Source organism: Vicugna pacos, chromosome 13 (genome assembly GCF_048564905.1).
Source record: "Vicugna pacos chromosome 13, VicPac4, whole genome shotgun sequence".
Taxonomy (NCBI): domain Eukaryota; kingdom Metazoa; phylum Chordata; class Mammalia; order Artiodactyla; family Camelidae; genus Vicugna; species Vicugna pacos.
In genome coordinates this window covers 57,126,231-57,140,328 of record NC_132999.1, presented here as the reverse complement: position 1 = coordinate 57,140,328, position 14,098 = coordinate 57,126,231, and the positions used below count along the sequence as shown (strand labels likewise).

Sequence of the window (14,098 nt, the reverse complement as noted above, 5' to 3'; positions counted from 1 at the left end):
TCCTTCTCTGCTGGAATCTGGAACAGGGTAGCATTGCCCAAAAGCCATGCCCCCTAACGTAGACCCACATCCTCACCCCTTCCCCTTCTGCAGACCTATATCCTCACCACCATACCTCCTCATCTAGGGAGACTCAACATTCCATCCAAGTGGGTAACATCTGAAAGCTGAGAAAAATCCATTTTTCTCTGATGTAAAAGGCAAAGGAGAACATAAGCTAAATTTTGTCAATATTCTTTCTGTGTTAAAGAGACGAATGTTTATAGAGACGGTGAAGAACAAGATGCAGAACTCAAATTTCCAGGTGAGCCAGAAGGGAGAAAAGGGAAAACCATAGAGCGTCAGCAGGAAACCCAGTGGACAGTAATACCACATCTGTTATGTGCTGAGCATTTGACACGTGCCAGACACAGCGCTAAGCATGTGACCTGCATTATCTCATTTAAGCTTCACAGCAACCCTGTGGGGTGGGTATTGTTATCATCCCCAATTTACAGATGAGCCTCTGAGACTCAGAGAACTTATTTGTCCAGAGCCACAAATAAGGTAGGAGAGCAAGAAATCCACACAAATCTGACACCCAGGTGAGCGCTGGCCAGCCCTCCTTTAGGCAATAAACCGTCAGGCAATAAGCCTGGTACATTTCCAGTGGCGTTTCTCTTGAATTTTAAGGAAGCATCCTTTAGAATACAGTTTTTTTTTTTAAAGAGTTGAGAATCAAGGCTCTGAAATCTTAAACGTGTTGAAACGTTGCCATTCACAAATCAGCCCTGGAACTGGAATTAACCCAATCCACGTTCCCACTTTGCAGAAAGTAGAGTCGAGCTCTCAGGAAGCTTGAAAGCTGAACACATTTTCGTTGAACAAGAGCAGAGACACATGCAAGTTTGATAAAAGGCCACAGTCATTCTGAGGCAACCAAATTATCATTGGAAGAAAGAAAGATATTCTAGGTGAGGGATATTTTTGGAAAATAGAAGCTTCTTCTCAACCAACATCCTTGTTCTAAGATTAGAAGGTGGTTACTACCCAAAGCAGGATGTTAAAAGGATGGAGATAATCTTGAGGTCCCCCCTTGATCTGAGCTCTTTGCTACCCTGCAAAGTGGGAATGATTGGAAGTTTGTCATTTACTCATTCATATATATAGTTGAGTCTGGAGGAGGCAGAAACCGCCCGACAGGTAGGTTTTGTCTGAGGACCACCTGGGGATGTGAAATGACAGGGGAGATACTGGGATGGGCCCCGGATGTTGTGGGAACACTGCTTCCCTGAGATGTGAGGCCTCGTGGAATTTCTCAGCGCCTCTGGGTTTACCAGAATGGGGGCAGATGGTGCTTCCGCTAAGAGCAAAGAGCCAGCTTCCCATTCTTCCTGCCCTCCAGCCCAAGCTTAAAGGCTTGGCATCTAGGATCGGCACAGGAAGGTTTCTTCCAGGTTCTTTGCCAAGTCTAGCTCGGGCATCTCCTTTCTCAAGAGTGTGCCTGGAGTTCTTCGGGGGATGGAGTCAGCACAACCACTTTGAGAAAGACGGAACACGGGCAGTCTGCTCCTTCAGCTTCACCCACTCACGAGTCCCCATCTCTAACAAGCTTCAGAACTAGCACCTCCTTCTTCTTCAAGGCCCTCTGGGTTTTGTTCTGTCCTCCAAAATGCCACTCACCGATTTGATTTGATTTTTTCCATTGCAGCTAACAGTCTTCACTAACTGTCAGTCATATGCGCAAGGGGAGAATCTTCTAGTTAACAAATACTCATGGAACGCCTAGCCTAGGCCACATACTGTGTTAGGCACTGTGTATAGAAGAGTGAACAAAAAGATACAAGCCCACCCTCATTCAGTCAGTATCTATTTGTTGAGAGTCCACAATGTGGCAGGTACTGTCCAGGTGTTACGGTTCAATCACATTCTCAATGAGAACAGCGTCACCCCCGAGAGGGAAGAATTCTATTTTTTTATGTATGAATCTTAGACATACACACAGTGCTATCTGTAATTTTCAAATTTCGTGGAGGTGAGAATGATTAGGAAAAAAATGTCTAAGAAGGCTCCTTAAGAGAAGGATGATAATGAAAAAAAAAAAAAGAGTGAGAAACACTGGGTTAGATCAATGAAGAAACACACAGAACTCCCTGCCTTTCTGGCTTTAATTCTGGGGCCAGTAAATAAATACACACTTACATATATCCATACAAATAATGATTGAATGATTACTTTGTACGAAATGTTTTGAAGACAGAGTCCAGTGCACTGAGCTCCAGAGCATAAATCACAAGGACACCCCCACCCCCATCCCTACCCAGGCCAAGGGCTAGGAGAAGCCTCCCCTAAGAGGAGCTGTTTAAAACCAGGACCTGAGGTGATGTGCGGATGGACTGGGATCTTTCTAGAACCAATGCTTGTAGGTGTCCGAAGCAGCCATTCCAGCATGCCTTCAGTTAATTTCCAGTTAATTTCCAAATTTCCAGCTTAGATTTCATCATTTAAATGACTGCTTCTGTCCCTGCTTTGTCACTCTAAGGGTGGGGATGTGGCTCCAAACATTCAAGCAGAATGCCTGTCACTGCCTCTGGTTGTGGGTTCAGGATGGACCCTGCCAGGTCCCCCCACCCCTCATGTCCTCACTTGCATTTTCACGTTTCCCTTTCCCCACCTCTTCCTTTTCCCAGTCCAGCCATCCTGTCCGCTTTCTGCTGCCCTCACTCTTGTCACTCAAAACAGTGGACCAAAGCTTGCTCTGTGGTGCTTCCCACCACAAACTTGTGGCAGACCTGCGGTTCGGAGGACCCTGGGACCAAGGAATCTTTATTTTTAACAAATTCCCAGCCCTACACCAGGTCAGGGCGCTGGCATTTGGGGACCATTCAGAGCCAGCAATTTTCTTGAAAATCAAATGAAAAAGGATACAAAGTGGTTTAGAGGCGAAAGATTTTCAAAATTTACTCCGCTTTCCTTTCATCTGGCCATTCCAATCAAGATTTACCTTGTGGGCTAGTGAAGAGACGTTAGCCTTTCTCACCCTGAATGATTTTGAACGCAGATTCTCAAGACACATTCAAGACTCCTGTCAGTCACTGGCACGGGTCTAGCACTGGAGGTGATTTTTAAATCTGTCTTAAAGTGAAAAGAGCTAAGAGATGGTCCTAACAGCCCCTTCCCCTCAAATCCACCCAGAACCTCTTCTCAACCCCTGAGGGAGACAGGATGGAGATTCTGGTCCCTATTTGACAGATGAGGAAACCGAGGGTCACACAGTCAGTGGCAGAGCTGAAACTCAACCACCCACCAGCCTTCTTTCTTCTCACAGGCGCTCATGTGTCCTGAGGGCTGGAGTCAAAAACTTACAGGATGTAAGAATGGCAATTTGAAGCCTGTTGGAAAGAAACTTGCAGGTTACAATTGTATCTACAGTACATACAGAACTGAGAGACAGATTCTTGGGTTGCAATTAATAGAAACCTATTCAGAAAGAGGGAGGAGGCTTTCATAAGGCTATAGGAGAGAGGGCCTCATCAAAACGGAAAGCTGAAAGAGAGCCTGGCTTCAGAAGAGAACTGGTGAGCCACCAGATCTCAGGCATCATCTCTTACACGCACGCACACACACAGACCATATCTCCTCCCTGTGTCTCCCTGTGTCTGCTGATCTCTCCTCTCTCCAGTCACACGGCAGGAAGGGATGACCTCATGGTCCCCCAGTGCGAAAGACCAGCCCTGGAAGCAAGTAGCCTCTTAGAGCCCATAACCCCGAATCCTGGGAGTGACCATCTGAAAAGCACAGTCTGTGCCAACTGTGACCAGGGGGAGGGTCACACATGTGGCTGCCGGGAGCCAGGGGCGGTGCTCAGAAAAAGGCTTAGACAGACCCCCTCAAATGTCCTGCATTCTCTCCTCCTAAGACACCAGAGACATAAGACGTTCAGTTCAGTGACAGCTTATTTAAGAGAAAGAAACTCCACCACAATGAATGAGCCCATATCAGAAACTCCTGGTTTCAAAAAGATGAAAATGTAAGAAGAGAAAACGTTATGTGTGTAACTGGAAGGGTTTACACCAAAAGGTGAATAAGGTTACCTGTGGGTAGCGTGATAGTGGTGAGTCATTTTAGCTTCTTTTTGTTCGTAGCTATATATATGTATTTATATATAACATTTTTTACAACAAATATTTTATTTTGAGTAAAAAAGTTTGAAATATTTTGGGATCTCACTACAATTATGGAGTTTGTGCACTTGTTGTTCTTGCTTACTGAAGGTTGGAGCCAGAAAAGCCATCCCAAAGATGGACCAAGGAGAGATGCTGAAGAGAGAAACATCCAGCAAATCCAGCCAGAGCCTTCTGTTTTCTAAGCCTGGCGGAAGGAACTAGAAACATCGTCCTGCCAGGCCTCGTGTGATCCTCCGTGAGTCAGCGGGACTCTTCTGCGTCAAAAAACTAAGACACCTTTTTAGGACTTTAAAGGTTGTTATCCTAGTGTGTTGCCTCCTAGACTGGTACTTTGCACGACGCTGTATTTTGAAATTCATACTCCTGGGCCTGGTAGATACAATCATGTGCTTGCATCGTGAGGTACCTAAATGTCACACCTCCACAGAGCCCCAAGAAACCCGCAGTGGAGGAAACAGCGGAGAAAACACAGGGCATGTCCTGAGGCCACAGGACAGAACGGTAACCTCAGGACTGTTGGGCCATGGTATGGCGCATTTATATCTGAGTTTACTGTAATAAATTTGAACACCAACCCATTTTATCGCTTCCATAAAGGTGACTCACATTTATATGGCACCCCTCCCCCAAGCCCTGGAAGGTAAATAGTATTATATTCCCCATTTTGCAAATGAGGACGCTGAGGCCCAGAGAGGTTAAATGGCCTGTCTGGAGTCACGCAGCTAGCAAATTCAAGAGTTGGGTCTGGAACGTACATTTCTAACTCCATCTCACACTGCCCGTTCAGCCACACCAAGACAGTCCAGTAGTTCAAGTCCTCAGCCATCAGGACAGACCAAGTACCCAGTCACCGAAGAGCACACACTGCCCGGGTGGACACACCGCTTTTCCATGGTGTTTGGAGAGCCCCTCATTTCTGCCCCCTCTCCAGTCACCTGTCCTCTCCTTTCTTTTCTTGTATGGCCAGGACCACTGAACAAAACGGGAGGAAGAGCCAGAAGTCATAAGCATCATTTATCTTTTAATTTTTAAGAAGCCACAATAAAAGTATTTTGATATTTTAAAACCAAATACATTCTTTATGCTGACTAAAACTAGAAGGGAATAGGAAAAATTCTTTGCATGATACTCCACTGGAAGATACATCTTCCACAGTGAGAAGGGTTAGCATCACCTGACCTTAAAAATACTCTTGAAAATTCCAGAAGTTTTCCATAAAGAACATGACATTACTTATGCTGTACCATATCCCCAAAATGCAAAACAGTAATCTCCAGCACCAGAAAAGATCACTTGGCTAGGCAGTAATTAAGTAGCTGGCTCATGTTTGGAAGCCAAATTGTGTGAAAAAAAATACTTTGGTTGAACAGGAATGTTTAAATTTGCATCAGTTAAATGTAACGCCTGTATGACTCCCCTGTATTTCAGATCTTTCAAAAGACATATTAATTTTTATCATATGAACATTGCAACCTATGGTGACGATTTCTTTTCTTCACTCCCTGAACTGGATAGTTTTGGGGGGGTGTCTCCTCAGCCACACACCTCTTTCCCTGAGAATGCACACCCACCAATCAGGTGTGCCCTACCTAATGCTGCTCTCTTGGCCTCAGCTGGTTGGCTGAGCAGTAGATACCTTATCCAAGCCAGACCAATCAGGTTTCTCTTCTTACTCAAGCTTGGGCCAATCAGCGTCTCTGCCCTCGGTATTTGGAAGTGGGACACGGCGTGGCCACACAGGTCACTATGGGCACTGGAGCTGAGACTCCCAGTGCAGTTCCCAGCTGGAATGGCCATTTCTCCCACTGTGTTTGGAGAAACAAAGCCAGTCTTAGAAAGAGATGGCTGGGATAGATAAGCAACAAGGAGAGACAAGAAACGAAGACCCCCGGAGAGACTGTGCAGTGGACACTATAAGCCCTTTCATCATTGCCTCCCTCTGCTATTATAAGCTGAAGGCTTACCTGGCCATGTTTCAGTTCTAGCCAATGACATGCAAGCGAAGGCCCTAGGCAGGGCTTCCCTTCTGGAATAAAAGGCAGGTCTTCACTCGGAGAGAGCTTTTGCTCTTTGTCGCTTTGCCTTGTCTTCTTTTTCTCTCCTGGAGCACAGAATTGGAGCTGGAGCAGCCATGTTGGGAATTAGCCAGGCAACAAGCAAGAGGCCACAGCTCACTTCAAGGACTGGAATGGGAAGACATGAAAGGACTGGGTGGGGGCCCAGTGGCATCACTGTGCTCCACATCAGCCTGAACTTTGTACATCCTGTTGTGTAAGACAAATAAACCCCTATCTGTTTGAGCCACGGTAGTTAGGTGTACCTGTTTGTACCATCGAGCAAACCACTCAAAACTTAGTGATTTAAAATGGCAAATATGATTTCTCATGATTCCTTGGGTCAGGTGGACACTTGTACTGGTCTAGGTTGGCTTGGCTGGGTCTAGATGGTTTAGGATGGCCTCGTGAACGTCTGGTAAATGGCAGACAAGCTGGGTTAGGGCAGTGGTTCTCAACTGGGGGTGATTTTGCCACCCAGGGGACATTTGGCAGTGTCTGGACACAACTTTGGTTGTAGGTGCAACTATTATCTAGTGGGTAGAGGCCAAGGATTCTGCTAAACATCCCACAGAGCACAGAACAGCTTCCACAACAAAGGGTTATTATTGCCAGAGTGTCAGTAGTACCGAGAATGAGAAACCCCGGTCTAGAGAGTCCTCAGCTGAGACGTCTGCCTCTGCTTGATGTGGCCTCTCATCACCCAGCAGGCCAGACCAGGCTGCGTGTGGTGGGCACAGCTTCCCAAGAGCTGCAGGAGAGAGCAAGCCCCAAAGCACAAACACTTTCACAAACACTTTTCAAGTCTCTGCCTGCCTTATGTTTGCTAATATCTCATCAGACAAAGCAAGCCACATGACCAGAGTCCATTTGGGAGGGGCTCCAAGTTTTCGCAATCCACCCACGTCCAGGTTTCTGTTATTTGAAACTAAGGGCATTCCAACTGACGCAGAAAGTTACCCAGATTCCTGATGACTTTCTGGTTCCTGGTCTCTTTCCTTGGAAAGGCCAGTTCCAACACCTGCACTTGGGTTCCACTAGGACACTTTGTATCACTCAAGATTCTCTGGTTGCAAACAGCAGAAGCCTGTAGTGGCTAACTCAAACTGAAAGGGGGTTTACTGAAAGGAAATGAGGAAGGTTAGAGAATCAAAGAGGAGGCAAAGCTCAGAAGTTAGGACAGCCAGGAGCCGGCTTCTCTTTCCCATATGTATCCCCTTTTTGCTTCAGCTGGTCTGAGTTGCTATTATTTGCAACCAAAATGGCCTTTACCAAGACACTCTGCTACACAGCCCCCACTGGTAGCCCTGAGAAGCTACCAGAGACCTTTCTCTTGGGGCTGTACCCAAGGACAACAAGGTACCCACAGTGGCCCCCAAACTCCCAATCTTCTGATCCTCCAAGAAGCTAAGCCAAACAACTCCCTTCCACCCTTGCCAATGGTAGTCCATTTGGATTCGTGACTTTGCAGATAAGGTGCCCTTCTCCAGCAGCTTGGCAGAGCCACAACGCCTGCTGTTGTGGAAACTGGAGTCATGAAGTGTCTGCGGGAAAAGAAAAAAAAAAAAAACCCACAGCTTCCGGATCTGCATTCCAAAGCATGTTCCTGGTAAGTGGAGTGATTTCCAATTTTTTAGGGTCTTAGGAATGAAAGCAATACACTGCCGCCGATGAGAGGAAACCTCACACCTGCTGATGCTAACGTCCCCCTCGTTTTCATGCCCAGGCCTCTTAAAGCAGAAGTTAGGGCGTCCAGCGAGGGTAAACTATTTCAGCTTATCAGCTTGGCCTCATTTCCATCAAGATGCGCTGCTTGCATCCGTCTGCTCACTGTCCTGAGTTATTTTGGGCCCATTCATGACCTTATGTGCCTGCTTTTGTTTTTAAACATTTTTCTTTGTCCATCTGTTCCACAGGAATCCATCGCAGTGCCTCCGTCCTGTGGTGGGAAGCATTAGCAGGCTTCTTTTTTGAGGTTTCTCTCATCTTTAGCATATTGCTTTCATTCCAAAGACCCTAAGATACGGAGGCAGAAATTTTATCTCCTGGCTCACTGTGGTCTTAACATCATAGAGATCAGAGGTGCCCTTTGGTAAATCACTTTTACGATTAAACAACCAGGTAGCAAATACTGAGTACCTACTCTGCACCAGGTACTAATGATACTGTACTAGACCTCAAGGCCTTGACTTTGCTCCCTTTTCTTTCCCTGTTCTTATCTGCTGCTCTCCTGAAAAGGAGTTGGAATTGTTAATTTACTGGGTGTGTTGCAAGGTGGGGCGGGGGCTCCGCTGTGACTTTCCCATCTTTTCTGGCTTTGTATGGAATTACTGCTGGACATTCTCAGTGCCGCATGAAGCTGTGACCCTCTTCTGGGGGTTTCTTTGTTCCTTTCGGCAGTTGAAGTTTAACAGCTAATAACAGGAAACTTTTTATAGCGTCCTTGCCAGCCATCAGACCCTGTGCTAAGCACGGTCCAGACATTATCCCACTCAGTCCCCACTGTGTGCATCACTTCTGTTTCACCCTTGAAAAAGGTGAGCAGTAAGTAACTTGCCCAAGAGAAAGAGCCTCAGAGCCCACACTTTGTACTCAACTGCTCCAATATATCACTTTCCTCAGTGAAGTCCAGGAACCAGCTCATTATCCACTAGTTGATGAGGATGGGGTGAGCAAACTTTTTCTGTCAAGGGCCAGACTGGAGTGAAAGCCTTTTTTCCTATAAACGGCCATTTCACTTTGTGGACCACAGAGTCACTGTCATCACTACTCCACTCTGCCACTGCGTAACAAAACCTAAACAAATGAGTGTGGCTGTGTTCCAATAAAACTTTATTTATAAAAATAGGCAGAGGGCCAATTATGCCAACCTTGTGTTAAACCCTCACTCAGACTAGATTGTTAATATCTGCATGGCTATTGTCTGCCGCCTGATTATCAGGAAGCCAGCCAATCATCATCTTCATCACTGAGAGCATCTTGAACTTTTACTATGTACCCTGCACTACACTAAACGCTGTACATGACCTTTCTCATTTAATCCTCTCAAGAACTCCAGGAGGAGTTAGCTATCACCATTTATAGACAATGCAACTGAGGCCTCTAGAAAGGTAAACCAACCTGCCCAAGGCCGCCCCAACGGGATTTTCAAACCCAGCTCCTAACCATGACCCCACACTGCCTTTTACCGTCACAGCCCTGCATCTGGACAACAGGAAGCTTTGACGGTGAATCTGGACACCTGCCCTCCAAGGGACCAAGCCTGAAAGAACAGAGTCTTCACCACACACCCCTTCTTCTAGGTGTCTTATTTACTAGCCCCTTCTCAAAGCCCCCTGCTTTCTTTAGTTACTACCTGAGTTCAGGTGTCCTTGGCCTAGGCACCATGCTCTCTTTCCAGTGGCTTTGCCTATCTCTGCATTGTGCTAGTTTTAGAGTCTCTCTTTCAGTTTCCCAGATCCTCGTGTACCCCTACAGCAGCTACATGTGCTATTTATCCGTACCTCCCATTATTCCTTCCTCCCTGTCTGCTGAGCAGGGACCTCTAAATGACCTCTGGGCTACACTGATGCCCAGAGACCAGCAGGTCATCCGGCCCCAATCTCTATCTGATGCTGCTGACGCTGTCCTCGGAGGAGCAGGGGACAGACACTTGAGAGGCCTGTTGTTCAAGAGATCCTGTTAACTTCTGTGTGGAGTCATGTGGGTGCATAGAGGTGTCACTTTAGCAGCTTCTCTTTCTTGGCAGTGACCTTGAGACCTGAAAACAGGCCACCGGATACTCTGGAGGGGACACTGAGTAAACACCCCGTGTGGCCCAAGCCCTCAGGCAGAGCAGGCCACTGTACATTCAGTCAACCTTGATTTCTCCAGCAGGGACCTTGGGCCAGGCACCATGCTGGGCCCAAGGGGCCAACATTGAACCAGACAGACAGGTCCTTTTCCCCAGGAAGTTGTGCTGGGTGGGTGGGGTAGGAGGTGTCAGATATTTTATTAACAGCTTCACTGTGGGTTGTCATAAGGGCTGAGTCCCAGCCAAGGGAGGGTTTAGCTGGAATAGATGTAGCCTCTGTCAGTTCCCCAGCGTGGGATCCAACAAATTTCACTCTTCAGACTGGCTAGTCCTGCTCCCCCACCCCCATCCCGCTCTTGCCCACTACCAGAAGGATCCCAGGACCAAAGCCCGGTGCCCAACACGCTTAATAAACAGGTCTTGATTGTCTGGATGTAGACACACGCTGCTTTCACAGAGAAGTATAAAAATCGAACTCAGCTGCCCAGACTCTTACCATTTTTGAAAAGGGGCCAGGAAGGCACTGCAGATGTAACACTCCTGGCTTTTAAGACACACACAGATACTTTTTAAGAGTTTAAAACTCGGTTAAGACACAAGCCTATCGGGTGTTAAACCTGGACACTGAACTGCCTGAGATTTAATAGAAGCAGAAATTTACTCTCAGTGTCTGTTTCCCAGCCTGCCCAGTAGGGCATGTGCAACTAATCTGAAAGACCGTCTCGGTTTTCAAGTAGATTCAACGCATCCAAGATAACCATCGAAAGAGAGCTCTCTAGAGAGACAGGTTGGCTTCCAATGGCCTGCAACCACCTGCAGCCCTTGTCTCCAGTGTGCCCTGTCCCTCCTGCCCTGCTTAGCCGTCCTGGGTCCCCGTGAGCACCTGCCTGACACAGCTCCTTCCCCGCTGCAGCTTCCAGACTTTGCAGGAGGTGAGAAAGCCTCTGAGACCAGCTGGGCTGTGACCCCATTCTCTGCTCTCACTCCTCCAATCGCTCCAGATGAGTATCTGGGCTGTCCCTGAACTTTGACCTTTGTGCACCTTTCTCAATCCATCACGGGTTTCTGGGTGACCACAGAGGATTTGTGATGATTAATTAGTAAACTGGTGTTTATAAAGTGCCAAGTAAGGGCTGTAGTTTATGAGCTGACTTTATCTTTGGCGGCCTTCCTAATCCCTTCTTGTTTTACCAGCATCTCAGGCTGGAGGGACCACCCAGTGCTGTCAAGCTCTGGAATGCCCCTCAAAGTTTTCTCCATCTGCCCCCATCGCCCAAGAGCTCTTTCCAATCCCTCCCTGTTTCACCCTCCTCTTTTTCAAAGTACTGTTGTTTTTCTTAATATCACTTTACCCCTCCCTGAAAGACAGTTACACAAGTAGATGTGGGAGGAAGAAAAGAAACATAAGTCAATGATGACTAAGTCTGCTTAGCTCCCTTGTCGCTGGAATACTGTCAGAATTGGCTCTCACTCACCCCTGCCTCTGTAAAAATCCTTTGCCGAGGGTGTGATTTTTCCTGAAGATCATTCTTTCCACATGACCAAATGCTGTAATGCATGACCAGTCCGGATCATTTCTTTCTACCCAAATTCATGCTTGGGGTACAGTGCTCAGGGTCACTCAGAGTGATTTCCCCCACTGAACGGGCAACTAATGGATGGTTCCTGGAAGTTTCACCAGCAATTGGGGATCATTAGTCATCCCTGCCTTTTCTTCCTCCACCACTTCTCTGGTTTCTGAATAAGTGCCTTTCCTGAAGTCCAATGACCTCAGAAGGAAAGAGTTCAAGTAAAATGCAGCATCCAGCATGCATCTCTGGCTTTAGAGCAGATCAACCAGGCCTCCAAAATGAGACAGTGCCCTGGACAGCATGAGGTCCCATCCCCCAGTCACAGAATCTCAAGAGTTCTCAACCCCTGGGAACCTGTGAAATATCAACCTAAGAGATGTTAAAAGGGCTCACCCATCCGGGTGGCATTTCCTGAGCTCTGCCTGAGTATAATAGCAGCAAGGCCTGGGCATTGTGCTCCCCTTTTGCAAGATGCAATAGGTAATGAATAGGAATTCTGCCAACTGTGCGTCATGGAACCTGCCCTGCCTCTGGGGGGTTGTGTCCACACAAGCCAAATGGGTAATTGACCAGGGCAGTTAATACGTAATGCCCATGTGAATGATTCAAACCAAACCAAACCAAATCAAAACAAAACAAAACACCAAAACAGAAACAACAACAGCAAAAAAAAAAAAAAAAACCCTAGGTTTTTCACATATATATAAATTGTTTTTCAGGAAGGCCAACCCTCACCTAATCTCTTCACTGTTAAAAGTTTGTTCCCAGATGCAAAACATTTCATAATAAAGACAGCCCTATTTCATGCAGATCCATTATTAATCATAGGTTAGGGCAAGCTGAGGTTCACCAGATTTTTTTTTTAAGTAATTAGCTGCTTTGTAAAGAAAGCTAAGAATTTGCATACTCAAGCATTTGTAGGCATAATTTTTTAAGTTTCATTCTGTCCCTAGTATTTTGCATTCAATTAAAAAAACAACTATTTTGCTTCTGTTGAGTCCTTGAAGGACACCTGTAGGAGATACAGAAACTTACCTTTTGTAAGTAGCTGAACCAAACTGCCCAAGACCAACAGAAACTTAATTCCAAACTTAAAAAAAAAACAAAATCATGTCATTTAAGCTGGACATCTTTATTGGACTCAGACACAATCTCAAAAATAAGTTAAAATTTCATATTTTCTGAACACTGAAGGGTTTTTTCCCTTTGTTTTATCTTTTTAAAATGCCTTTTAAATTAATTCAGAAATATTCTTAAACTATAGCAAATCGACAGATACCAATTGAGGGTCTGTTCTGCACAAATCAGTCCGTAACAACTTGCTGGTTTTAAATTCTCAGGTGCTCTCTGCCTCCAGAGCACTGGTTCTTTAAGCTCTGCGTCCACCTTTTCTCTGCAGGTTGACCAGTGCAAGCTGTTCCCAAAGAGTGGTCTTCAGCATCACCCTAATATTTTAGGTAATAAGCACAAATCAGTGCAGCTTTTCCATCAGTTATTCTCAAACTTCACTGAGCCAGACTCCCCTGGGTGCTTGTTAAAATGCCGATTTCTGGGTCTCATTCCAGAGATCAGTTTCATCTGCCTGGATTGGAGCCTGGGAATCTGTATTATTAAACCAGCCCACCCCCTCCCCCCAAGTGGTTCTGTAGCTGGAGGTCCACACCTTTGCAGTTTTCAGGTGACAGATCAGACCACAGAGGGAAATCCTCTCTGGCTTCTTCCCTGACACCACATCCCCTGAGCCTTCGGAGAGGATATCTCTCCTCTGGGGTCCCCACTGAAGTGGCAAATCAAGATCTCCCTGCCAGATCCCCTAAAATAAAGTCACAGGCGACCGCGTGGCCCAGCAGCTATTCTGCCAAGTCATTCATGTGAATGTGCTGGCCCAGGGGGAGAGGACCAGCTCCTTTTCCCTTTCCTTCTCCCCGTGTCTTGGAGGACTTCTCAAGGCTGAGGCCCAGGGCCGTTTCCCTGGCAGCCTCTGGTCCATCCCTTTCCGAAAGATGTAGCAGCTCCAGCTGCGGTTACATCTAAACGGGGGTTCCTGCTCACCGGGTCCACCTTCTTCATTACCCTTGCAACCCTCATTGAGAACGCCAGTGTGTAACATCGAGTCGTCTCCATGGCAACCGACAGGGTCTCACACATACACAGGATGACGACTCCACGGCGTGGGGATTCCAGAGAAGGCGGCGCCCCCCTGCGCCCCTAAAACCCACACCCAACTGCAGGAGAAGGCCCCTCTCTTCTTTCCCGCCTTGGTCTCGGCCCCCAGCCCGACTTCTTCCATTCTGCTGGCACAGTGAGGACAGAGAGAGAGGATGGGTTTCTACGGGGCCCCCCAACCTTACGGGGGGATGGTGGCGGACCCGGTGCCCCCAGCACACTTGAGCCGCAGCACTGGAGACCAAGCCCGCGCGGGCTGCGCAGGGCTGGGAGCCGGGGCGGGAGCGGGCGGGCCCCGCGAGGGGCGTAAGTCCCACCTTCGGGGGCGGCGCCTGGCGCCGGGGAGTG

General features: G+C 47.2%; 1 protein-coding gene and 1 long non-coding RNA gene across 3 annotated transcripts in view; one reads left to right on the top strand and one right to left on the bottom strand.

Annotated features, from left to right (window-relative positions):
• The window catches only part of FHAD1 (forkhead associated phosphopeptide binding domain 1), a 123,816-nt gene extending 119,072 nt beyond the window's left edge, over positions 1–4,744 (top strand). The window contains exons 33-34 of one of the 2 annotated variants that reach the window (XM_072975337.1): positions 251–304; positions 4,254–4,744. In XM_072975337.1, coding sequence (XP_072831438.1) covers positions 251–304; positions 4,254–4,367 — 168 coding nt within the window. In that variant the 3' untranslated portion in view covers positions 4,368–4,744. The remainder of the gene's footprint in view (positions 1–250; positions 305–4,253) is intronic. The other variant, XM_072975338.1, reaches the window with a different exon arrangement.
• Positions 4,745–12,700: 7,956 nt separating this feature from the next.
• On the bottom strand, positions 12,701–14,013 carry LOC140700976 (uncharacterized). The gene is made up of 2 exons (XR_012079743.1): positions 13,637–14,013; positions 12,701–13,029 (listed from the first exon to the last, which is right to left on the bottom strand). It is a non-coding gene; the product is annotated as an uncharacterized lncRNA (long non-coding RNA).
• Positions 14,014–14,098: the final 85 nt, after the last annotated feature.